The sequence below is a fragment of the Girardinichthys multiradiatus genome, chromosome 3, assembly GCF_021462225.1.
Source record: "Girardinichthys multiradiatus isolate DD_20200921_A chromosome 3, DD_fGirMul_XY1, whole genome shotgun sequence".
Lineage (NCBI taxonomy): Eukaryota > Metazoa > Chordata > Actinopteri > Cyprinodontiformes > Goodeidae > Girardinichthys > Girardinichthys multiradiatus.
The window spans coordinates 1517573-1544314 of record NC_061796.1 but is presented as its reverse complement, the minus strand read 5'-3'; the positions used below and the strand labels follow the sequence as shown (position 1 = coordinate 1544314).

Genomic DNA, 26742 nt, shown 5'->3' with positions numbered 1-26742 from the left:
TTGATGTTTAAACATATTGTTATAACAATTATTTTTGCTGTTTGCAGGTGTCCTTACCCCAACTTTGGTAACTACAGATTAAAAAAATGATTAAACTTTTGAAGCGCATTTTCTACAACATATTTATTTATTTACTTTTTTATCTAGGCCTCTGTCCTTAGGAAGCCCGTTTTTAATGTCCGCCATTCGCCCATGCTCCCCACCTTAAACATGACAGCAGCCAAATAAAACTTCACAAACTTTGTTATAACTTTTGGCTTTGGGGTGCAACACTACAATTACAACCGACCTCCCATCTACTCATCATATAAAAGCTTTCATCCAACCCTGGTTTGTGTTAAACAAAGGAATATTCTGGAAACGTTATGCAAACACTGAAGAAATAAGTAGTTTGCCTTTGGAGCTGGGTGAAAGTCAGGTCTGTGTTATTAATTGCTTGTATTTTACAACATGCAGGAGTAAAATTCAAAGGTGGTTTAAAGCTTACATGGTGGATATGTATTTCCTGGTTATATGTCGATACAGTTAATAAAGATAAATGAAATTCCTGTAAAAGCTGTTCAATTATTAACAGGAGAATTTCTCCAAGTACAGCATAGCCCCATTTGGGGTCAGGTCTCCTTCTGCATGTGTCTCCATATCTGTCGCAGTGTCTGCCAGCCAATCAGCTCTTCGCTCTGCACCCCCTCTGCTCCCTCCTCCTCCTCTTCCTCAACGGCCCGCTGCTGCCTCTCTGGCTCAGAAATATTGCATCGGTCAGCTGCTGATCACAAAGTGACGGAACAAAGGTCTCCAACTGCTCTCCGTGAGTGCACCAGCCAACATGTCGGTCGAGGTAAAATTCGCTCTGTTTCTGATTGCATTTGATTTATGTGTAAGGTGCGTCTCATCGTCTCGCTGCAGCGGCGAATACATGCAGCTGCTGTATTTTGGGTCATGCATTTTTAGAATGATAACCTGGTGCAAGGGAAATAATGTCTGATCAGCTCATCTACTGGTTCTGTGGTCTTGATGCTGCAGCTGCATTTTACTGCCCTCAAAAATGTTGGGGCTAACAGGAGAATACCTTATTGTTACATGCAATTTCTCGGTTTCTCAGTTGTGAATGACTTTTTGCAGCAACTGGTTTCAAAAACATGAGTGGGGCTTATATTTACCCTTAATAGGGGCTCCATAATTATCGGTTCTCCTATGTCCCAGATCGTTTGTAAAGCAGATTATTCAAGCAGGCACAAAAGAACCAGAGACTTGAATAAAAAGCCCTTTGTTTAACTCCTACTTCTGCAAAAAACGGTTTCCCAGGCTTTGCCCTGTGGCTTGACTACAAATTCAGTGTTGGATGTTGCTCATTTGTATGCACATTTCTGTATCCAGTGCTATTTCTCAGTGCACCATATCAGGTTGATTCATTTGATTAACTATAAATAAAACATTATTTGCCCTCCCGTTTTCCCTGTGGGTCTTGTTCTGAATGACCTTTCTGACTGTCTGTTGACCCGCAGGCAGAGTTCAAGAAAGTGGCAGAGGAGGTGAAGAAGGTGAATACACAGCCTACGAACGATGAGCTGCTGATCCTGTATGGTCTGTATAAACAGGCCATAGTCGGAGACATTAACACCGGTGAGACATAATTAATATGAGCTAAATAAACCTTTTTTTCAATGTTTTTCTTAACTTCTGAGTCGTTTTACCCCCTTGTGTGTGGTTTCATAACTGTAGATAGACCAGGATTGCTGGACCCAACAGGAAAAGCCAAGTGGGACGCTTGGGAATCCAGGAAAGGTAACAAATTAGGAATGTGTGCAAAACCACAATGACTTAAAATCAACTACGGTATGAAGGCACTGCAAATTAATACCAGATAACAATATCCTTAACAAACTGATAAGAACCACATTGACAGGATCTGGCAAAATAAGCAGTTGATTCTCCTACGTTTTCCATTGTGGTCATTATAAAAAGAGGCCATACAGTAACCATGTAGTGGATTGTCTATGCGCTTCTTTACTTTCCTTTACAACAGTAACTTTGAAAAAGTATTCACACCCCTTGGAATATTTGCCCTATTCTGTCCAGCTTCCAGGTTCCTGCTGAAGAAACATCTCCACAGCATAATGCTGCCACCATCATGTTTCACCAGGAGTATGGTGTCTTCAGGGTGACGTGCACTGCTAGTTTTCCACCACATATTACTGCTTTGCATGTAGGCTAAAGCGTTTTGGTCTCATATGACCAGAAAACATGTTTTCTGTGGCGTTCTTTCAACATTGGCTCTCTATTTGCCTCTTTTCCATAAAGGCCAGAATTTGGTCAGTGCTGCACTTATAGCTGTCCTGGCAACAGACACTCCCACCTGAGCTGTGGATCTCTGCAGCTCCTCCGGACTCGCAATGGGCCTCTTTGCTGCTTCTCTGATTATTGCTCTCCTTTCCTGTTCTCTCCTTACTAACAGACTTCTCTGCAGTGTTCCTGGGTCTTCACGATGCTGTTTGTTCACTAATGTCCTCAAACAAACATCTGAGGCCTTCACAGAACATCTGAATTTATACAGAGATTAAATTACATAGGTGGAATGTCTTAGTTAGGTTTCATCTGAAGAAAGCTGGTTGCACTGGATCTTATTTAGGGGAATCAGAGTAAAGAAGGCTGAACACAAACACTGGGCAAACTTTTCAGATGTAATCCTGTATATTTTTTTCATTCCACTGCACAATTATGCTCTACTGTGTGGATACAGGATGGGTTATGGTTAGTTTTATGCCCTTGAGCTGTGGATCAACTAATTCATCTGCAAGACACAGAGAGAACTCTAAATCCATGTTCTGCTTTGTGTTGGTCCATTCAATCAAATATATATAATATATTGTTTGTGGTTATGACAGAACCAAATATGAAACGGTTCAAGGGGTATGAATACTTCTGCAAGGTGCTGTAAAAATCTTTCTTGTTGCTGCTGCAAACTGATGCGTTTTGCTTTTCTGTAACTAATATGTGTCTCTCCTCTGTGTCAGGAATGCCCAAGGAGGAGGCGATGTCGACCTATGTTACTCACGCCAAGGAAATTATCAGCAAATACGGGCTGTAAACCTTGCAATAAACTAATAAAGCATAGTTCAGGAAAAATGACAAAATCAACTACTAAAACAGAACTGCTGTTTGCCTTCTATTCTCAAAGGCCATAATTATTCCTTATTTTGTGTTTTGTTTTTTTTTTACATTTTTTTCCGTAAACTAATACAATTAATCAACTACTATGCATCTTTACACTTCATATATTCTGGCTGATTTGATGCACTTTAATACACTGCACTGATTTGTAACATGAGATTAAAACAAAACACACAAAATGCTGTAAAATGTGAACATATATAGAAATTAAACTATTTTTTTGGCTCTTTTTTTGTGATTATGTGTTGGGTTTTTTTCACCAGGACTATGCATGAACTATTTGAACATTGTCATATAAATGGCATCAAACATTCTCAGCTTTCACTGTAAAAACAAATCAGAACAGAGAGAAGTAATAACGGAAAACAAAATCTGTATAACACCAATTATAGGGGAATACTTGGTATTTAATGAACATCAGTATCAGTAATAATTCAGAATACTTTATGCATATTATTCAGTGAGCATTTACAGATGTTGCACAAGTTGAATACAGCCGTCAAACAATTTCCTCCAGTTACAAAAGAAATAATAAACTTTTGGAAATGCTAGACTGAACTAAATTTCCAGGGCCAATAGAGTTGTTTTGATATTTTTCAGCAGAAATATAAAAGTGCTTAAGGCATGCAAATATTACTAACAGGACAAATAAAACAAAGGCATAGTGGCATGACAAATTGCCTTATCATCCATTCTACTATTTTAATATGTTATGGCATTCATTTTTGTTAAAATACAATTAGAACAAATTTTTTAAATCATTTTGATTTCTGGAGGAATCTCAAAACCTCTCAGTTGATGTTCTAAGAACCACAGTAGGGTCCTTACCTTAGCTTTGAGAACCACTGTGCCAAAGGTGACTAAATATTTCATTATGGTCTCAAGTTTTTGTCCATGTTTTGGTTCCAGTTTGTTTTTTTTTACAGATCATTCGTCGTAGTCTCTTACATATATATTAGTTCGTACACGTTGCTTATATCTAATTGATAAAAAAAAGTAGGTCAAACTCAAACCCAAAGTAGTCTTTGGGTCAAACAAGCGCATGGGCTGTAATGTGCTCAAGCTATAGCCGTCACTGATGATGGGATTTCCGGTCCATTTTTGAGATTCATGTGATTTGGATCAGCTAACCAAGAGTTCTGGCTCGTTCTACTCCTACACAGCTCTTTACTTGTACCACTCCTAGCTTCATAATTAATCAATTTTTGGTTTTAACTTCTATGTTTGCACATCTGTCTATGTAGAAAATTAATATTATTTAAAGTAATTACACATTGTTTAATGCAAATGTTTGGAAATAATATTTTTACGTCATGCATATTGCTAAGCAGTGTGACTAATGTATTGATGTATTGAACTTGAGATGTAATTCAGAAAAATAATATAATTGAAGTTGGAGATACCCCAACAAACCTTGACATGCAAATCTTCAGCATATAAACAAATAAAATATCTTCTGGATATAAAACTAAAATGATGGCTGTAGTGGAAACTGTTTATTTGCACTCTTGCTGCTTGCCTATTATCCATTATTTATATATTTATATAGCACCAATCCATAAAAAAAGTTGTCTCAGGGCACTACACAAGATAAACAAATCAAATTTATGGTGCAGAAATATACAATCAATTCTGTCATATAGACCAGAAGGACTTGAATCATACTCATTCAAATTCAATCATACACATTCCTACCATTATTATTATTACTACTATTTCTACTACTGCTAATAACAATAATACATGTGTTATTGTTATTATTAATCATATAACAATCTTCAATTTTGAATATTTTTGGTATCTGTAAAATATATTTAATTATATTTATAATTCCAGTATTTCCTTTGACTTATTTCCTGTATTTGATGATATACAGGTCCTTCTCAAAATATTAGCATATTGTGATAAAGTTCATTATTTTCCATAATGTCATGATGAAAATTTAACATTCATATATTTTAGATTCATTGCACACTAACTGAAATATTTCAGGTCTTTTATTGTCTTAATACGGATGATTTTGGCATACAGCTCATGAAAACCCAAAATTCCTATCTCACAAAATTAGCATATTTCATCCGACCAATAAAAGAAAAGTGTTTTTAATACAAAAAACGTCAACCTTCAAATAATCATGTACAGTTATGCACTCAATACTTGGTCGGGAATCCTTTGGCAGAAATGACTGCTTCAATGCGGCGTGGCATGGAGGCAATCAGCCTGTGGCACTGCTGAGGTCTTATGGAGGCCCAGGATGCTTCGATAGCGGCCTTTAGCTCATCCAGAGTGTTGGGTCTTGAGTCTCTCAACGTTCTCTTCACAATATCCCACAGATTCTCTATGGGGTTCAGGTCAGGAGAGTTGGCAGGCCAATTGAGCACAGTGAGACCATGGTCAGTAAACCATTTACCAGTGGTTTTGGCACTGTGAGCAGGTGCCAGGTTGTGCTGAAAAATGAAATCTTCATCTCCATAAAGCTTTTCAGTAGATGGAAGCATGAAGTGCTCCAAAATCTCCTGATAGCTAGCTGCATTGACCCTGCCCTTGATAAAACACAGTGGACCAACACCAGCAGCTGACACGGCACCCCAGACCATCACTGACTGTGGGTACTTGACACTGGACTTCTGGCATCTTGGCATTTCCTTCTCCCCAGTCTTCCTCCAGACTCTGGCACCTTGATTTCCGAATGATATGCAGAATTTGCTTTCATCCGAAAAAAGTACTTTGGACCACTGAGCAACAGTCCAGTGCTGCTTCTCTGTAGCCCAGGTCTGGGGAATGCGGCACCTGTAGCCCATTTCCTGCACACGCCTGTGCACGGTGGCTCTGGATGTTTCTACTCCAGACTCAGTCCACTGCTTCCGCAGGTCCCTTAAGGTCTGGAATCGGCCCTTCTCCACAATCTTCCTCAGGGTCCGGTCACCTCTTCTCGTTGTGCAGCATTTTCTGCCACACTTTTTCCTTCCCACAGACTTCCCACTGAGGTGCCTTGATACAGCACTCTGGGAACAGCCTATTCGTTCAGAAATGTCTTTCTGTGTCTTACCCTCTTGCTTGAGGGTGTCAATAGTGGCCTTCTGGACAGCAGTCAGGTCGGCAGTCTTACCCATGATTGGGGTTTTGAGTGATGAACCAGGCTGGGAGTTTTAAAGGCCTCAGGAATCTTTTGCAGGTGTTTAGAGTTAACTCGTTGATTCAGATGATTAGGTTCATAGCTCGTTTAGAGACCCTTTTAATGATATGCTAATTTTGGGAGATAGGAATTTTGGGTTTTCATGAGCTTTATGCCAAAATCATCCGTATTAAGACAATAAAAGACCTGAAATATTTCAGTTAGTGTGCAATGAATCTAAAATATATGAATGTTAAATTTTCATCATGACATTATGGAAAATAATGAACTTTATCACAATATGCTAATATTTTGAGAAGGACCTGTATTTAGTTTGATTTAAATCTACTTTTTGTAATTTATTTAAATATAGCTAACTTGAAAGGTTTTACAGCATATATTTTACCTGTAAATATAGAGCTAGAGATGTAAAATCAGTATGATTTAATTTTAGAAGAAATCAGAGGGACAAATAATGCACACTTATTGATTGTTTTTTTTAACTAGTTAAACCACTTACCTCTAATCAAAGAATCAGCCAGGTACTAAAACTCAAAAGATCAACGAGTCTTGTATGTTGACAACAGATAATATAGCAAAATGCAATCTAATTAATTGTTAACCTGGTCCTTGAACACAATAAATCAGCAAATCCGCATGTAAGGGGAACAGGAAGTTCTCATCGTTCCTTTCAGAGAACCGGCCTACGGAGTCGGTTCGGCCGCTATTGGCGCATCGTTCGCTGCCTCAGAGGCTCAGTGGGGTAAAGGTGAACGCAGTCTGGCTGCGGACAACAACACAGCGAGTTTGCTTCACTCAGTCACCGTCTAAAGGAACCAAACCCGGGCTATTTATGCTGTAGCATAAAGTCAATACATCCCGGAGAAGCTGAGCTAGCAGTGAGTTTTCTGTTCATGTTTGCTAACTGAACTAGCTGCGATGTTATGTAGCTTTAGCCTTACCTGTAGGCAGGTGGGCTGCCTGTCTGGCCCAGACTGGGTAGTTGTTTTAATAATTACCGAAATAACTGAGACTCGAGGATCAGAGTATGTGTACATAGAGAAACTAGGAGTGGAGAGTTTATTTCAGTATAATTCAAATACAAACATTATCGCGTAGCCCTTTAAAACACACGATGCTTGACGTTTTACCTAAAGACGTTAACTTCCTGATGTTTAGTTGCTATTTCTTTAATAACTGTAATATCATTTAGCTATCAGCTATGTGTAATGCTTGTTAAACATGCAATAAGGTGGATCAGCTGACCTGGGTTTACTGGTTACAGACAAGTGAATATGCGGCTTTAAGAAGTAGTGCACTAATCAGTTTATAAAGATGCACCGACCAGGCTTTTTCTGGCCAGTACCGATGTCTGGTGTGCCGATTCTGATTCTGACCGATTCTGATTTATTGATCTGTGACACATAAACTATAGTTAGTCTGGGATCCAACAGAAAATAAAGGAATTAAAAAATTATTTATGCACATGTCCCCTAGGTCAAACAAGGGTGTACTAGTTGTCTGAAATTAGCTGGCTGAAGCAGCAGGTTCTTTCTCCTTCTGAGTTTCTAGATATCTGTTGAGGAGACATTTCAAGTGGCTGACATGCATTATGTTTCTAGATCTTCTTCTCCTCCTCACACAGACACTGAAGAAGATCAAATTTCACCCAGTACAGATGATAATACTGGAGCTGTTTGCTCTCGAACCTGCTGATGGTTCGAAGTTAATATTTATCTAGTTACTGTCGTCCATTTACACCAGTGGGATGAAGCAAGGTCAGCCGCTGCTTTGAGACAGTTAATTGTTAATTTGTGTTACAGAGAGAGGAAATGGCCAGTCGATTAGCAAATACTCTGCCTGAACGGACCTTTCAGTACCAGAACAGTCTGCCTCCTCTGCCTGTACCATCACTAGAGGGCAGCCTTTCTAAGTACCTGGATGCAGGTAGGATGGCTGCACTCTCCAGGTTACTCTATTAGAGCACAATTTATATGATCAAGAGAGAGAATAATAAATATAGTTAAATTATTATCACATTATTATCAGGGTTTAATGGTTCAACGGACTGCTTGAATGCAATATTTGCTTGGGTATTATATATAAAACACACATGTGGCTAGTTGCATGGACCCCAGCTGCTCTTAATGCCTCACCTGGTGTAAATTTGTATTGGCTCTTCTGTATGCAATAATATTGGTTTGTCATGCTTTCCTAAAATTGTGTAGACCTGGTGCTTACATGTTTTTAGATCTCACATTAATTAAACACCTTAGAGAGCAGAGTTCTTCCTTATTAAATGCATTTACATGAAATAAAATAAAAAAGTGATTTTATTGAGCTGGTAGAAACACACTCAGGAGAAGCAAATGCTGTAAGGCATTATATGCAAAGACATAGTTCAGGCTGAGATAACATATGCAACAATAAAACCCAGTAAGTGAGTATGTATACCAAGATTAGAGAGGATGTGGTGCTAAAATTTAATAAAAGTTGATCAAAATATCCACTAATTCATGTAAATAGGAATATATAATGACATTTATCAGTCTGCACCACGTCTATGGTAAAGATGCAAACATTTCTGTTCCCAGTTTTCTAAGAACCACATGGTGAACTAGTGGGTTCTTATCAGTAGGTTAATGTGTAGATTTATAAGCCTGTATGTACATCCTGTTAGAAAAGCCAAAGGGTTATAAATGGGGACATAATACAAAACAATCAGGCTCTTCCTTTTCCTCAGCTGGCCAAATACAAACTCAGATGAACAAAGGACCCTTGTGCAATTAGTTGTTTATTAAAAGCTACTTCTAAAAGCAAATGCTCTGTTTAAAAAGTAATTCTTTAGTCTTTTTAAGTGTGCTGTCATGAACTTTCACTCTTTTCCTTTTAATTTCTCTCGCAGTTCATCCGTTTGCATCAGAAACAGAGTTTAAAGCCACTGTGGACATTGTGAGGAAATTCAGGGAAGGTGTCGGCAAAGAGCTGCACCAGAAACTGCTGCAGAGAGCCCAAGATAAGAGGAACTGGGTCTGTGGCTGAGCATAACTTCGTTAATCCCTACCTTTAAAGATGTGAGCTAACAATGTATGTGCTTTTCCTCAGCTGGAGGAATGGTGGTTAGACACAGCGTATCTGGAAGTCCGGATCCCCTCTCAGCTGAATGTGAACTTTGGAGGTCCCGGGCCTTACTTGGAGCATTTCTGGCCCCCTTCTGAAGGAAACTCTCTGCAGAGGACCAGCGTTGTCACATGGCACACGCTGCAGTACTGGGACCTGCTCCGCACGTAAGACATGCTCACACAAACGTTTAAACCATTGTTTTGTTTAAGTTTTGAGAACTTTTTATGCTCAAATATTTATTTGCTTTAGGGAGAGACTTGCTCCACAAAAAGCTGGGAAAACTCCATTAGACATGGATCAGTTCAGGATGCTCTACTCCACCTGCAAAGTACCTGGAGTGAAGAAGGACACCATTCGTAACTACTTCAAGACAGGTGGAACTAGCTCTACTGACATCTGTAGCTGTCAGACACATCTGATGCCTTTGACCCGGTTCTTTACTGCTGGTTAATGTGCATTTTGTCTGATTCTCAGTGAGCGAGGGGCCGTGTCCTTCCCACCTGGTGGTGATGTGCCGCGGTCGGATCTTTACTTTTGATGCACTTTTTGATGGACAGATCCTAAGTCCTCCAGAGCTCCTCAGGTGGGAAGCAAACACAGAACAGCAGACCCCACATCAGCACAGATCCCCAACCAAACCTAACAATGTTTACTTATTTGTTCAGAAATGACCTCATGACAGTTATTTTAAACCATTTGTTGGACTTTTTAATGTCACTAACCACTGAACATCTTTACCCTGGCACTATGTTTTGGATCTCATTGGTTTTGAAACACTTAATGCACTAAGTGTTTCAGACTGGCTGAAGAACTCTGTGATTCAGTTTAGCAACCGCTGCTGTTTAAAGGTGTGACATGAATTTAACAGTCTTTTACATTACCCCTCAGTAAAAGTGAAGCCCAGTCTTGATTCGAGCTGATCAGCCAATTATGGTGGGATTTGGACTTTTCTGATTTACTGTCCCAGTTCTTTAGCTGCTTTTTGACAGATTTGGTGGCTTTGTTTGATTGAAAGCGAATCATTATGGCCGGCGTTTTTCCCATAATGTCAAAAGTCAAACTTTATTTGGTTCCTCAGAAGGAAGCATCTAAAGGTGGTTCTGGGTAAATCCTGTTCTACCTCTATAACGCGTCTGTAACAGCCTTTTGCTCCTTTATTAGATCATTGTGTATCAGATTATTTTCCTTGGTAGTTAAGGGTTTTAAATGAGTTATGGAGAAAACTATTCCAAAAATAGCTCAAATCTAATTTTTAATTTGATTGCGGTTCTGATACCTGTTTGATACCCGTTTGTACTGACTGTCGATGTATGGTCAGTACAAAATGTCCTGGAAAGGTCCATTTTGAAAAGAACGACTTTACAAAGGTATGAAATGGTGAAGGGGCGAAATAACCAGCATCTTGTAGGTTGACACTGAACGTGTCCCTGGTCTTGCGTAGGCAGCTTAGCATTGTGAAGCAGCGCTGTGAAGCAGAGCCGGAGGGAGATGGAGTTGCTGCACTCACATCCGACGAGCGGACTCGCTGGGCGAAGGTACGGCTGCTCCCTTTTATAGAAGAGACAATAACATAAACAACATTATGGTTCATTACTCTAAATTCTCATGTTACCAACCCATTACTGAGGATCAATACTTCTGTGGTTATTTCTTTATTTGTAGGCAAGAGAACATCTGATAAGCATTGATCCACACAATAAGATGATACTGGAGACCATTCAGAGCAGCATGTTTGTCATCTCTCTGGATGAGTCCAAGCCCTACTCGAGTCCAGAGAACTACACAAACGTATGAGCTGCACAAATCTGCCTTTTTTCCTAACCACGAGGAAAGAGATCTGATTTAGTTGTTTTGGATGCAGCTGACGGCAGCAGCCCTAACAGGCAACCCGAGCATCCGGTGGGGGGATAAATCCTATAACTCAATTGCTTTTTCAGACGGCACCTTTGGATCCACCTGTGATGTAAGTTTTAATGTTTGGGTCTTTATAGAGAAGTTTACGCACACGGTTTCCACACAGTATGCAGTTTAATGTGTTATCTGGGTCCAGCTAAGAATGAAAAAGAAAATAGAGTCTGGAAAAAAATTACCTTCAGAAGTTTTATTCATCTATCCTCCTCTGAAAGTTCCCCATGTGGATGGACGGATGGATGGATGGATGTGTCAAATACTTCCTGTGAACTTGTTTTGCAGCATGCGCCATATGACGCTATGGTACTGGTGTCAATGTGTTGGTATCTTGACCAGCAAATCAGAGCCACAAAGGGACAATGGAAGGTAAGCACCAACTCTTACCCTGTTCTGAACTTACCTTTGGACTCACGTATCTTCTCGACCTTCTCAGACACTGCTTTCTTTGCTGTTTAGGGCTCAGACAAAGTCAGGCAGATCCCCCTTCCTGAGGAGCTGCTGTTTACTCTGGATGAAAAAGCCTACGATGACATTCATCATGCCAAACAGCAGTATCTGGAGTCTGTAAGCCTGCAGAAAGCGTTCTGAAAAAAAATGACTTGTTAAAGAGGTGCATGATCATTCACTTTATCTGTGCTGTTGCAGACCCAGGACCTTCAGATCGTGTGTTACGCCTTCACAGCATTTGGAAAATCAGCCATCAAACAGAGGAAGTTGCATCCAGACACCTTCATCCAGCTGGCAATGCAGCTTGCTTACTACAAATTGCACAATAAGTAAGCAGCAAACACTTTTTGATTAATTTTACTTTAAACAAATAACTAGTCAACTCTAAATGTCTGCCCATGCTTTTATCAGGCCAGGAAGCTGCTATGAAACAGCAACGACACGCAGGTTTTACCACGGCAGGACAGAGACTATGCGACCATGCACCCAGGAGGCTGTGAACTGGTGCAAAGCCATGATGGACCCTGCATGTGATGTAAATCAGTTAAATATGTTGCTGCAGACAGTGTTTGCTTACTGCGCTGTCTATATTATAATAATATAATCTATAATATTTCAGATCTGGGGTGGAGCGTCCAAATTCTGGCCTGCAGGCCGTGATTTAGTGCGACACACAACCCAGTTTTGAGAAATTTAGTGCACCAGCACAGGCAGTTGATGTAGGTGGACACTTTGACATTTCTCAGAGCGAAATATTTCGCAGCTATTAGGGTCCTTTCAAAGAATATGCAAAAACAAATAAAACTTTCTAATAATAAAAAATGTTAGGGGCAACATGAAGTATATTCTTTTTTTTTTTTTTTAGTGGCCTTTATTTTTCCAGTATTTCTTTCTGGAATTCAGGAATTTAATTATATTTAGATGTTGACTGCAACATAAAGCAATCCAATAATAACTGCACCCCGTACTCATCGTCTCGTGCTCGTCGTCTCCCGCTTCATCCGTGACCAGGTCACGGGGGCAGCAGACCCCCAGACGTCCTTCTCCCCAGACACCTCCACCAGCTCCTCCGGGGGGAGCCCAAGGCGTTTCCAGGCCAGCCGAGAAACATAGTCCCTCCAGCGTGTCCTGGGCCTCCTCCTGGTGTGATGTGCCTGGAACACCTCCCGAGGAAGGCGTCCAGGAGGCATCCGGTATAGATGCCCGAGCCACCTCAACTGGCTCCTCTCGATGTGGAGGGGCAGCGGCTCTACTCCGAGCCCCTCCCGGATGGCCGAGCTCCTCACCCTATCTCTAAGGGAGTGCCCGGCCACCCTACGGAGGAAGCTCATTTCAGCCGCTTGTATCCGGGATCTCGTTCTTTCGGTCATGACCCAAAGTTCATGGCCATAGGTGAGGGTAGGAACGTAGACCGACCGGTAAATCGAGAGCTTCGCTTTTCGGCTCAGCTCTCTCTTCAACATAACGGACTGGCACAGTGCCCCTATTACTGCGGCAGCCGCACCGATCTGTCTGTCGATCTCCCGCTCCATTCTTCCCTCACTCATGAACAAGACCCCAAGATACTTGAACTCCTCCACTTGAGGCAGAAACTCGCTTCCAACCTGAAGAGGACAAGCCACCCTTTTCCGGTCAAGAACCATGGCCTCGGACTTGGAGGAACCCCCAGCGCATGCTGTAGGTCTTGGTTAGAGGGGCCCAACAGGACCACTGGTCCCCAAACCAGACCCCCTCCGGCCCTTGGCTCCGCCTAGAAATCCTGTCCATAAAAGTTATGAACAGAATTGGTGACCAAGGGCAGCCCTGCCAAAGTCCAACATGCACTGGGAACAGGTCCGACTTAGTGCTGGCCGGCAATACGGACCAAACTCCTGCTCCGCTTACACAGAGATCAAATGGCCCCTAATAAAGAGCCCCCGACTCTGTACTCCTGGAGCACCCCTGTTACGGCCCCTGGCCTCTTGAGGCTGTGCAGGCTCCTTTTCTTTTTTTTTGTTATGCAGATTCAGCTGTGGGGGCACATCTTCCTGATTGGCTGCCTGGAGACTGCTGGAAGGCAGCCGTGCCATTGGACCAGCAGAGAATTGCAAGCCAATCAGATGCTAATGAGGCCCACCTGCAACATATAAAATGCTCCAGTGAACATTCTCCCAGTGGGGCAACTTGTAGGAAGAGGTTTTGTTCAGCTGTCCCCCACCTTTGGTGTTTTCAACTGCTTTGGGCAGTTTTGGAATATTTCTTGTCCTGTTTGTTCTGCTAAAAGGGTTTTGACTTTGTTGTAGTTTGCCTCTCAAGCTAGAAGCTCATGGTTGGGAGGCTTGGTACCTCCCTTTTTGTGAATGTTCTTTTCTTTTTGGGTTCCTTGAACTTAATATTCCTCAGGCTGTTAGCCCTCTGTGTTTTTTTTTTTTTTGTGTTACCTGGGTAAAATTGTATTGTGGCTTTGTGAAACCCTGTTTTGTAATAAATCCTTTTACATTCCACTTGTTTCCTCTGGACACATCATTATGTTACCGCCCCTGAACCCCTAGACCTGTGTGGGCCGTAACATAAGTGGAGGCTCGTCCGGGATTTTTGTTAGAGAGGATCCCTGTGTCCAGAGTTGGTGAGTTTTGTCAGTAATTAGCTGCTATGCCAGTTACATTCAGTTTAGGGCACTTTCTAGCTGCACCATCTATTGAGCTTATCAATAGCTGCCGCAAGTGTGAATTGCTGCAGATTGTGGACCACTTTAAACTGCAGGTTCCAAAACAGATCCTTAAATGTGAATTAAAGGCTCTATTAGTAGGTAAATTGATGGAAGCTGGTGTGATTAGAGTGCCTGATTTGCCTGAGGCTGCTGTTGCTATGCCAATCCAATCTGCCTTACCTGAGGAGGAGCACAAACATGGCTCTGGCGTGGATTCTGAGGTGAGTGCGCAGGGAAAAACACCTCACACGCTTCCTCGTTATGATCCACTGTCTTCTGTGAGCTCCGAGAGCCGAGATGGAGCTCGATTAAAGGTGCGGTTGGCACGTCTCCAAATGGAGGCTGAAGAAAAGGCCCAGGACAGGAGAGCCCAAATGGAGCTCGAAATCAGGAGACTGGAAATAGAGGCTGATAAAGCTATAAGGCTGCGCAAACTTGAGCTGGAGGCCCAGACTCGAGCGCAATCTGCCTCTCCTGAGTCACCAGGTTCCACCTTCATGGCAGCTATGACATTTGATGTAAGTAAGTGCATTTCTTTAGTACCTGCTTTCAAAGAATCTGAGGTTGATTCATACTTTGCAGCCTTTGAACGCATTGCTTGTGCTTTGCAGTGGCCCAGGGATACCTGGCTGCTTTTGTTACAGTGCAAATTTACTGGAAAAGCTCAAGAGGTGATGGCAGCGCTCCCTTTAGAGGATAGTTTAAATTATGAAATGGTTAAAGCCGCTGTCTTACAAGCTTATGAATTGGTACCTGAAGCTTATCGGCAAAATTTCGACAACACAAGAAAGCTATTGGACAAACACATGTCGAGTTTGCTAGAGAGAAAGGCATCCTCTTTGATAAGTGGTGTGTTGCCTCAAAGGCTAGCCAATATGACTCGTTACGTGAGTTATTGCTGTTAGAAGACTTTAAAAAGTGCATTCCTGATCGTGTGGTGTTGTATTTAAATGAGCAGAAGGTGACTACTCTAGCGTCGGCTGCTGTTCTTGCTGACAAGTATGTGCTTACTCATAAGTCATCTTTTATTGTTAATGAAAAGATACCTGTTAACTCTGTGCCGCCGTCCCAGATGACTAAAACCGTAGTTCCAATGTACAGCCGTGAATGTTTCTACTGTCATAAACCTGGACATGTCATCGATTATTGCTTAATTTTAAAACAAACAAAACAACCAAATTCACAACAAACGAAAGGTTTTGGTTTTGTGAAGAAAGAACCCCGTAATAAGAGCACTGGTTGTGGTGACAAATTACCTGATCCCTGTTTTGAACCATTCATTTTTGATGGTTTAATCTCACTGACACCTGGTTCCTCTGATTTAAAGCTAGTACGCATCTTGAGGGACACTGGAGGTTCCCAGTCAGTCATTCTCTCAAATGTTCTACCTTTCTCAACTGAGAGTGCATATGGGTATAACACTGTTCGGAGGGGGATAGAGATGGGTTATGCTCCAAGCCCAGTCCACGGGGTTTACATAAAATCGAAACTTGTCACAGGATATTTTCCTGTTGCTGTTTGCCCAGATTTGCCTATAGATGGTGTGGCTATGTCAATGGGGAACGACATTGCTCGAGGTCTAGTACTTCCAAGTTTGGAGGTTTTAGACAACCCCTTAAATCAGACAACCCCAGACTCTTCAGACCCCGGGCTGTACCCAGCCAGTGTGGTCACCCGTGCACAGGCACGTAAAGACCCAGAGATTTCCATTTCTGATTCTGTTTTAATGTCTCCATTTTCTAGTGAGGGTGATGCACAACCCAAAAGTAACAACAAGACGTTACTTCCAGATTCGGTGGTGTTGGGGGAGCCTGGTCCACTCTGGGAAAATGCGTCCATCCCCCTGACCGGACCCAGGCCAGCCGAGAGACATAGTCCCTGCAGCTTGTCCTGGGCCTCCTCCTGGTGTGATGTGCCTAGAACACCTCCCGAGGAAGCTGTCCAGGAGGCATCCGGTATAGATGCCCGAGCCACCTCAACTGGCTCCTCTCGATGTGGAGGAGCAGCGGCTCTACTCCGAGCCCCTCCCGGATGGCCGAGCTCCTCACCCTATCTCTAAGGGAGTGCCTGGCCACCCTACGGAGGAAGCTCATTTCAGCCGCTTGTATCCGGGATCTCGTTCTTTTGGTCATGACCCAAAGTTCATGGCCATAGGTGAGGGTAGGAACGTAGACCGACCGGTAAATCGAGAGCTTCGCTTTTCGGCTCAGCTCTCTCTTCAACATAATGGACTGGCACAGTGCCCCTATTACTGCGGCAGCCGCACCGATCCGTCTGTCGATCTCCCGCTCCATTCTTCCCTCACTCATGAACAAGACCCCAAGATACTTGAACTCCTCCACTTGAGGCAGGAACTCACTTCCAACCTGAAGAGGACAAGCCACCCTTTTCCGGTCAAGAACCATGGCCTCGGACTTGGAGGAACCCCCAGCGCATGCTGTAGGTGTTGGCTAGAGGGGCCCAACAGGACCACTGGTCCCCAAACCAGACCCCCTCCGGCCCTTGGCTCCGCCTAGAAATCCTGTCCATAAAAGTTATGAACAGAATTGGTGACCAAGGGCAGCCCTGCCAAAGTCCAACATGCACCGGGAACAAGTCCGACTTAGTGCCGGCCGGCAATGCGGACCAAACTCCTGCTCCGCTTACACAGAGATCAAATGGCCCCTAATAAAGGGCCCCCGACTCTGTAGCTGCACCATCTATTGAGCTTATCAATAGCTGCCGCAAGTGTGAATTGCTGCAGATTGTGGACCACTTTAAACGGCAGGTTCCAAAACAGATCCTTAAATGTGAATTAAAGGCTCTATTAGTAGGTAAATTGATGGAAGCTGGTGTGATTAGAGTGCCTGATTTGCCTGAGGCTGCTGTTGCAATGCCAATCCAATCTGCCTTACCTGAGGAGGAGCACAAACATGGCTCTGGCGTGGATTCTGAGGTGAGTGCGCAGGGAAAAACACCTCACACGCTTCCTCGTTATGATCCACTGTCTTCTGTGAGCTCCGAGAGCCGAGATGGAGCTCGATTAAAGGTGCGGTTGGCACGTCTCCAAATGGAGGCTGAAGAAAAGGCCCAGGACAGGAGAGCCCAAATGGAGCTCGAAATCAGGAGACTGGAAATAGAGGCTGATAAAGCTATAAGGCTGCGCAAACTTGAGCTGGAGGCCCAGACTTGAGCGCAATCTGCCTCTCCTGAGTCACCAGGTTCCACCTTCATGGCAGCTATGACATTTGATGTAAGTAAGTGCATTTCTTTAGTACCTGCTTTCAAAGAATCTGAGGTTGATTCATACTTTGCAGCCTTTGAACGCATTGCTGGTGCTTTGCAGTGGCCCAGGGATACCTGGCCGCTTTTGTTACAGTGCAAATTTACTGGAAAAGCTCAAGAGGTGATGGCAGCGCTCCCTTTAGAGGATAGTTTAAATTATGAAATGGTTAAAGCCGCTGTCTTACAAGCTTATGAATTGGTACCTGAAGCTTATCGGCAAAAGTTCGACAACACAAGAAAGCTATTGGACAAACACATGTCGAGTTTGCTAGAGAGAAAGGCATCCTCTTTGATAAGTGGTGTGTTGCCTCAAAGGCTAGCCAATATGACTCGTTACGTGAGTTATTGCTGTTAGAAGACTTTAAAAAGTGCATTCCTGATCGTGTGGTGTTGTATTTAAATGAGCAGAAGGTGACTACTCTAGCGTCGGCTGCTGTTCTTGCTGACAAGTATGTGCTTACTCATAAGTCATCTTTTATTGTTAATGAAAAGATACCTGTTAACTCTGTGCCGCCGTCCCAGGTGACTAAAACCGTAGTTCCAAAGTACAGCCGTGAATGTTTCTACTGTCATAAACCTGGACATGTCATCGATTATTGCTTAATCGGGGGGGACTCTGTACTCCTGGAGCACCCCTGTTACGGCCCCTGGCTTCTTGAGGCTGTGCAGGCTCCTTTTCTTTTTTGTGTTATGCAGATTCAGCTGTGGGGGCACATCTTCCTGATTGGCTGCCTGGAGACTGCTGGAAGGCAGCCGCGCCATTGGACCAGCAGAGAATTGCAAGCCAATCAGATGCTAATGAGGCCCACCTGCAACATATAAAATGCTCCAATGAACATTCTCCCAGTGGGGCAGCTTGTAGGAAGAGGTTTTGTTCAGCTGTCCCCCACCTTTGGTGTTTTCAACTGCTTTGGGCAGTTTTGGAATATTTCTGTTCCTGTTTGTTCTGCTAAAAGGGTTTTGACTTTGTTGTAGTTTGCCTCTCAAGCTAGAAGCTCATGGTTGGGAGGCTTGGTACCTCCCTTTTTGTGAATGTTCTTTTCTTTTTGGGTTCCTTGAACTTCAATATTCCTCAGGCTGTTAGCCCTCTGTGTTTTTTTTTGTGTGTGTTACCTGGGTAAAATTGTATTGTGGCTTTGTGAAACCCTGTTTTGTAATAAATCCTTTTACATTCCACTTGTTTCCTCTGGACACATCATTATGTTACCGCCCCTGAACCCCTAGACCTGTGTGGGCCGTAACAACCCCTCACAGGGCACCACGAGGGACACAGTCGAATGCCTTCTTCAGGTCCACAAAACACATGTGGACTGGTTGTGTAAAGTCCCATGAACCCTCGAGTACCCTGCAGAGGGTATAAAGCTGGTCCAGTGTTCCACATCTGGGACGAAAACCACACTGCTCCTCCTGAAGCCGGACTCTCCTTTCCAATACCCTGGCATAGGCCTTACCAGGCTGAGGAGTGTGATGTCCCTATAGTTGTAACACACTCTCCGGTCAACCTTCTTATGAAGAGGGACCACCACAGTCCAGAGGCACTGTCCCTGACAGCCACACAATGTTGAGGCATGTCAACCATGACAGCCCCACAACATCCAGAGACTTAAGGTACTCAGGGCGGTTCTCATCCACCCCCAAGCCTCGAAGTGGAGCTTTTTAACCGACTAGAAATAGTCAGGCTCGCCTCCATGCACAGCGTGGGCTCTGGAACCCAGCTCCTTGAGAACGTCTGGACTCTCTGTGGATGAGAGGGTCGCATCCCTGCTCCTTTGGGTCAGGGACAGGTCTCTGACTGTCGTTTTGGCCTACGGGCCGAGCGGTAGTGCGGAGTACCTGGTCTTCATGCCGTCCCTATCGGGGGTGCTGCCTAGTGCCCCTCCCGGGGACACCATTATTCTGCTGGGGGACTTCAATGCCCACATGGGAAAAGACAGTGACACCTGAAGAGGCGTGATTGGGAGGAATGGCCTCCCCGATAATTGCACCTTTGTTCCTTTAATTATTTTGGACCAGCTCTATAATACTGAATACTGAAAAAAGTGCAAATGAACCGAACTTATTTACATTTGATCGAATAATTTTACTGCTTTGTTTGCAATATTTATTTTTGCTTCATTGGCTTCATTCATGTTTGTGCTTTTTTTATGACGTTATTTCTATTATGATGAGAAGAAATGCAGCGATCAGTTGGCCAGAGATCTGAAGTGAGCAGTTTTTCCTGGATCAGCTCTGATCGGGGATCATCAGAACAAACCCTGAAAAATATCTTTATTATCTTGTAATTTCTTTATTTTCTGTCAGATTTAAAACTGCTTCTTCTAGTAAAGAACCTGTTACACATTTTTTTAATGTTGTAATCCTGGAAAAAATAACCAGACTCTAAAGATAATCAGAAATTGGTATCGGCCCTGATTGGTGCATCTCTTGATGGCGCTTTGCTTTTATGAAGTTCTGTATAAATAAAACGGACGTGTCTTGTCAGGTGAATGCCAGGAGGACAGCCATGCTCTCAGCTTTTAATAAACACAACAGACTGATGTCGGAGGCTCAAGATGGAAATGGTGAGTTTGTGGAATATTCCATTAAATGTTGTCTAATATTTTTAAAAACACGTAACATTGTTCATTTGTTGGACTGTTTTTTTTATCATCTTCCATTATTGGGTATTAAAATAGCTTTTTGCGCTGTGTTGACCCAAGGTTTTCAGACATGTCATTAATGTTTTAAAGATTTTTAATGAGAGATACATTAGGCTGATGAAAACCATCAATAAGATTAGGATTTGAGGAGTTTCCTGGCCGTTGACCCAGAATGTCGGTCGGATCCTAGAGCCTCTTAGTTATTACTGTTGTCTTGCGACATCCTGGAAGATTGGTATTTATCACCAGATTGCTCCTGGATAATTGGTCAGAGTTACTGTTGGAGGATGTTGTTATTCCATTCCTTGTTTATAGCCAAGATGAAAGGACCGGATGAGAACCAACCCCACGCATGGATGGTCTCAGAAGGCTTCGCTGTCAGGATAACACAGGATTTTTCTTGAATAGAAGTAACTTTCTTGCTGCTGTTTTTGACAACCAAGATAGTTATCAAAAGTCAAAAGCAGAAACACTCAAACTTACCTTCTTCCATTACTGATTAAGCTCTGCACTGGTGGCAACCAGATCCCTCAGTCAAATCCTCTTTAGAAGACAGTTTGACACTTGCTAAAGATTTCTTCACAGAATTGTAGCCTCTCTTCTTTCTTGGAGGTATCCATTGTTGGCCAAAGAAGAAGGCTTTCAAGCAGCACTCCCTTTCAAAGCTATTTTAAATCAGCCAAAAGAACACAGTGAAATAAGCTACTCTAGTAAGTAGTTTGATTTCAGTCAGGCCTGTACATATAATCAGTAAAACCACTGTCATCATTATCATGTTCTGTCTGGTTGTATCGTGAGCTCCAACAGTTGGTGAACTGGCAAGTATAAAAATGTTAGCATGAATTAAAGAGTGTTTTGAACTGAGCTTTAATATTTTTGCATTTCTCAGCATTCTGTCCGAAACCTATGCATGAACTTAATTTATTTCAGCTCCTTTTAATTTTCTCGTCTCATTTGATTATGTCTGAACAGAAGAAGGTTGGTTTCAATCTACTGACTTTATTCTTTACAAATGATCCAAAACAGTTCACTTCCCCTTTGTCTCTGTAATTAAAGGTCTGACTCAAATGAACCTTTTTGACATTAGGTTTTTTTTATGTTCCAGGTTCTAATGAGCCATTTTTGGAGGGTTTCCATTGTATCTCAGTACAGTTTTAAGGAGAGCAAACTGGCATACAGAGAGACTCTGAGGAGATTTAAACTTCAGAGCAACCAAGAATAAAAAAAATGGTGACCAGACCACAAACTGCTGCTCTCGCGAACGCTGCTACAGACAAAGTAAATGGTGGCAAATATTATAGCAGCACAGAAGCAGGGTGGCTCTAGGAGTCCTTTAGAGGACTCCTGAAGCTAAAGGGTTTTAGAAAAATCAGATGTTTCATTGTCAACATCTGAGGTGAAGGAAGCTGAGCACAGGATCGTTAAATAGTAGTTTTCAATTTGCTTTATTTTCTCCTAATCTTGATGAAATCCATCCACTGCTATCTGAAACATGTCTGATGAAGGCCTGTGAAAGCATCTTTTCATGTTGTTTGTGTTGTTGGCTGCAGGTTTTGACAGACATCTTCTTGGGCTTTATCTCATTGCTAAAGAAGAAGGACGTCCCACCCCTGAGCTGTTTTCTGACCTTCTCTACTCAAGGAGGTACTGCATGAAATATTAATTTATTTCTGTCTGCATCAACTGGTGATGTTGCACTGGATTTGTGTCCCTAAAGTTTTACTATTTGAGCAGTAGGCTAATAATTCGATTTTAGGGTTCCAACACATTAAAAAATTTCCAGATCTAATTTAGTGAATATGAAAATATGCTCAATATTCCAGATTTTATAGTTTGTTTCATTATCTAAAACACGGGAATCAGAATTTCCGAGTAATAAAGTGAGTTTTTACATTGGTTCTTAAACTGGGTCCAGAATTAAAATCAAATGCAGCATTTATTTATTTTTTTGGAATTCGATTGAAACAAGATGAAGACATCAAGGACCCAAATTAAGAAAAAATTGTATTAAAGGTAGGATAATCCATTGATAAGTCTTAAATCGTATATATTTTGAATTACAGCTGATTCATGTAGATCCAAATACCAGAAAAATCATAAGCCAGGTTTAGCATTTTGCCTTTTCCTAATTTGAGGAACATAGACATGATAAAACCCAATATTGTCAATGATTTTTAAAGTCTGGATTGTTATAAAATATGTCAGAAAAATAGAGATAGAGTCTGGAAAATTCTCCAGAACCTGGAGGGGAAACCTGGGCGTTCCCAAACCAGAAGGTAGATGAAGTCCTTTGAGTGAGTTTTGGGTCTGCTTCAGAGTTCCCTCCCATTGGGACTTGCCCAGAAAGTTGTTTGATAAATCCAGGAAGCATCCGAACCAGATGCTTGATCCTCCTCAATTGACTTGTTTTGATGCAGAGGAGCAGCAGCTCCACTTCGAGCTCTCGTAAGATGAAGGACCTCCTCACCTCGTCCCTGGGACTGTGGCTGGTCACACTGCATAGGATGTTCACTTCAACCACTTGGAGCTGGGAAGTCGTCCTTTGATCATAAGATCTAAATCTTACTATGTTAGTTTAGGGTTGGAGCCGGTAAATTGTAAAATTTACTGAAAAACTTACAACAGACGAAGCCTCCAAAAACACCTGGTTTACTTTAGATTTTTTCAAAACTAGCATTCCCAGCTGTCTTTTGGTAGAATTTAGCTTTTTGGCATTTTTTGAAGCATATTATAAAAGCATGTCACCACGCAAACATTTATTCAAAATATTCTAGTAATTAACCAATGAAGTTTCCCTCTAGATCTCAACAAATATCTCCCAAACTTAAATTTGAGAGATGAGTCTAAAATAAGTCTGCAAACTTATAAATGTAGATTGGAAGTCTTATTTTCACTTAGCGGTTGAGATGCTGAAAGATTTTTCTTCTGGTGCACTGAAATGGACAGAGTTGTGTTTGTGTCTGCAGTGGCGGCGATGGCAACTTTGTGCTGTCGTCCAGTCTGGTGGGCTACACCAGTGTAATGGGGGCAGTGGCTCCGATGGTTCACTATGGTTACGGCTTCTTTTACCGCATCAGAGATGACAGGTGGGCAGAAAACAGGTTCTCAAGATGTTTCCAGAAACTAGAAGACCACGTGGACCTTTTTTGTTACCCCAAACTCTCCAAATATATTTTAATGTACTGTTGAAGTTCACCACCTTGTAAAACTGTGCCTTCTTGTAAAAGATACTTTTTTTTTCCATCATAAAGGATTGTGATCTCCATCACAGCTTGGAAGTCCTGCCATGAGACGGATGCAGCCTCACTCTTCAATACCTTCTCTAGCTCCATGCATGAGATGCTCCATCTGGCCACCAAGTCTCAGCTATAAGTACTCGTCCCAAAAAAAAGAATTTATCCGTTTAATTTCTTCTCTTCTTCTTCTGTGCATGTGCAGCTCAGACTGAGGTCATACTGGCGGCTCGATCAGTACAAATCAATGCAAAGGAGCAGAATCTGCACCACTAAATGAGCTGATTGTAGAACCCTTTTTCTTTTTCCGGTAGACTTTATTTTTTGTTTCTAAATAGTTTTTGAGTGTTAATTTGTATTGAATTTAGCAAAAAAAATAGAAGCAATGTTTGCCTGTTAGACTCTTGGCCATATTTTAGCCTTGAAAGGCAGTTTTGAATGCTACTTTTACTGATCCTGGATGGCAGATCTTGAATCAGCCTTCGTATTAGTATAATATAAAAGGTTCAAGCTGTGAAGTCAATAGTCTCCATCTGGACAGCTGAACAAATCAAGTGTTTTTTTGTCCAAATATTCCTATTGTTCCTGGACTCAAATGAAGCCTAGCAGCTCATTAAATGAACACAATGATCAATTCTATAAAATCATCAGGAACCTCCTCACTCGACTGTCTTCTCTAAAGGAATACAATGGTTTAAGGAAGAGGGCAGCTAATATATTTTTACTATTAATGTTGTAAAACTTCACTCTAATGATTTTAGTTGCTAAATCAGACTAAAGTTGATACAGATATGTTTTAAAATATTCACGCCTTAAAATGGACTGAACTGAGGTTCCACACATTTGCCTTGTTTTAATGTTCTCAGATCTGTGAATATGCAAACTGCCTCTACCTCTAATTCATGCTAAACAGGCAGCAGCCTTACCTTTGATCACTGATAGATGGATTCATGATGACTTTAAACTTAAAGGGGACAAATCATGCCTTTAAATCATTCAGTTATGGAACTGGAATGCTTTAACCCATTCGGCCATTTTTGTAGTTTAATAACAGAGATACAATTATCAGAAAATATTAATTTCCAAATTGATTAAAAGATGTTAACAAAGCAACACTTGTACGTCCAGCCTTAAATGTTCGAGCCAGTCTGACCCAGAGCGATAGAAGAATAAAAACGACGAATCTGCAGAACCACGGCTTCAAATGAATGCATCGCAACAGTGTGTTATTACTGGATTTACACCCTCTCCGCCCATACCAAGCAACTGAGCATAGATTAATCTTTGAAGAGGTTCTGATGCTGGGGGGTGCATTGAAATGTGTGGGTTAATACACCCAGCAACCGAACCAAACGTATCCACCTGTAGCTTCAGCATATTTGAGCTGGGACTACAAAATCGCAGCGAGAAATAAAAATGGCGGATATGCAAAATTGGTTAGCCGGAAGTCCATGACCTTGTTTAGCTGTCCTACAGCAAATACTGTGAGGTAACAGTTCAAAAAACATAATTGCGAATAGAGAAAACAGAACATACTGAAGAATATGATCCAAAAAATATAGATATCTATGCAACGCCTGGAGAGACTAAATTCAACTGTTCTGCACTCCTACAGATTCCAAGAACACAACAAAATGTGTTTAAGGGTTTTGCATATGTTCCCTTTAATAAAATAATTTAAATTATACATTTTTAGAAGTGTGGCTATTTTAAGGTTGAAGTTATCCACAAAAGGTTTGTCTTCCAGTCTTTGGGAGGTTGCTGCAAATAAGGAATATATACCAGATACCCCTTGAACGTTCACATATTTCATCATGCTAAAACTACAAACTGTATTATAGTTGGATTCCCTGTGACAAAATAATGCAGAGTAAGACAAATACAAATGCAACCCACACTTCTTAGATTAAACTTTTTATCCACCTCTAAAGTATTTACTTTGTGTTGGTCCATCTCAGAGATCTGCAACCTCTATCCATATTTTCGCCCTCCAGATAAATAAACTGGTTTAGAGTAGGGATGCACAGATTGCGGTTTTCTGGCTGATCACAATCTTTAAAAAGCCTGACCTACCGATTCAGGTTTTGGCTGATACCAATTTTTTTTTTTTTTTAATAACTGACACTGTCAGTTGTTATAATACACCTTCAAAGTTCCAATTTTATTTTATTCAAAAACAATGAACAATACCTGTGAAACAATACAAACTTCTTTTAACTGCACATGAGATCGTGATCTCAAATACAAATAAAACGTTTAGAGCGCTGCAGTTCCTCTAGTCTTTCAATTTTCAAATTTTAAAAAGAAACAAAACTTGCCAAATAGGTTTGACAAGTAGAAAAGATGAGTGGATAAGATTGGTTTCACGTTTAAGTATCGATCAATCAGTGCACCCCTTGTTTAGCGTTGCATGACGTCTGGGAAAAAAAGACAACTTCCACTTTTTGACAAATCTTTTCTATAAGACGTTTGTTGTAAATTTTAACTAACCATTCTTTTCTATTTTTAGGTTTTAAAATAAAGAAAAACATTAAAGTTTTGAAAAAAAAAAGTGGACGGATACAGTTTCTTCTATGGGATGTTACTATTTTTGGAGAATGAGGTTTCCAACCTGAAGATAGGAAAAATATATTACAGGTACTTTTAGTGTCATTCTGTTGAAATTCTGTGCAATTATTCCATGCAAAAACTGCTAAAACCTGCATTTGCTATTATATGCATATTTAAAAACAGTTGGCAGTTATTTTAGTTATTCAGTTATTAAGAGCCGTACGCTATCCCATTAAATCCCAGCGAAATACATTGTAGTTTGTGGTTGAAAAGTCAAGAAGGGTAGGAATAATTTTGCAAGTGTGTACAACTTGAGAAGCTGCATTAAGATGTTTTCTGCGTCGTTTACCGAACTAAAACCTCATTAGCTGTTTCAAACAGAATGCTGAATGTCATTCTTGGGTTTCTAAATGGCTACTGAAAAATATCCCTGACTTGTGATTTCAACACTGTCCTCTAAGCTTTTGTAAATTTCATAATTAATTCACTTTTTGTTTAAACTCTGAACTCGTTTATTGGAAGGAAAAAGCTGATTATGTATGTAGATACAGTAATTTGTTGTAAAAAATGCTTTGTCAAATAAACATGAGAATCAGATATGAC

At 41.5% G+C, this 26742-nt stretch overlaps 1 protein-coding gene across 6 annotated transcripts; it reads left to right on the top strand.

Annotated features, from left to right (window-relative positions):
• Positions 1 to 632: 632 nt before the first annotated feature.
• Positions 633 to 26736, top strand: crot (carnitine O-octanoyltransferase). Of its 6 annotated transcripts, XM_047361762.1 has the most exons (18): positions 633 to 835; positions 1503 to 1620; positions 1720 to 1782; positions 9189 to 9313; positions 9389 to 9570; positions 9656 to 9780; positions 9881 to 9989; positions 10848 to 10941; positions 11069 to 11194; positions 11268 to 11369; positions 11600 to 11683; positions 11774 to 11881; positions 11963 to 12093; positions 12176 to 12299; positions 20200 to 20278; positions 21907 to 22000; positions 23323 to 23442; positions 23608 to 26736. In XM_047361762.1, exons 1-18 carry the CDS (start codon positions 824 to 826, stop codon positions 23726 to 23728), a joined length of 1917 nt encoding a protein of 638 aa, XP_047217718.1. In that variant the 5' UTR covers positions 633 to 823; the 3' UTR covers positions 23729 to 26736. The 6 variants fall into 6 exon arrangements, with proteins under 6 accessions (XP_047217718.1, XP_047217716.1, XP_047217714.1 ...); XM_047361756.1 differs by lacking the exons at positions 633 to 835; positions 1503 to 1620; positions 1720 to 1782 and adding exons at positions 6998 to 7182; positions 8107 to 8230; XM_047361757.1 differs by lacking the exons at positions 633 to 835; positions 1503 to 1620; positions 1720 to 1782; ... (1 more) ...; positions 23323 to 23442; positions 23608 to 26736 and adding exons at positions 6991 to 7182; positions 8107 to 8230; positions 12384 to 12483 and having other exon boundaries at positions 20200 to 20251.
• The last annotated feature ends 6 nt before the right edge of the window (positions 26737 to 26742 follow it).

What these genes read in the sequence shown, in the direction of transcription:
- crot (XM_047361762.1), top strand. An exon ending in AGTCGGAGACATTAACACCG is followed by an intron (nt 1,621 to 1,719) that starts GTGAGACATAAT and finishes TCATAACTGTAG; the next exon opens with ATAGACCAGGATTGCTGGAC. An exon ending in GGAGGCTCAAGATGGAAATG is followed by an intron (nt 20,279 to 21,906) that starts GTGAGTTTGTGG and finishes TGTTGGCTGCAG; the next exon opens with GTTTTGACAGACATCTTCTT.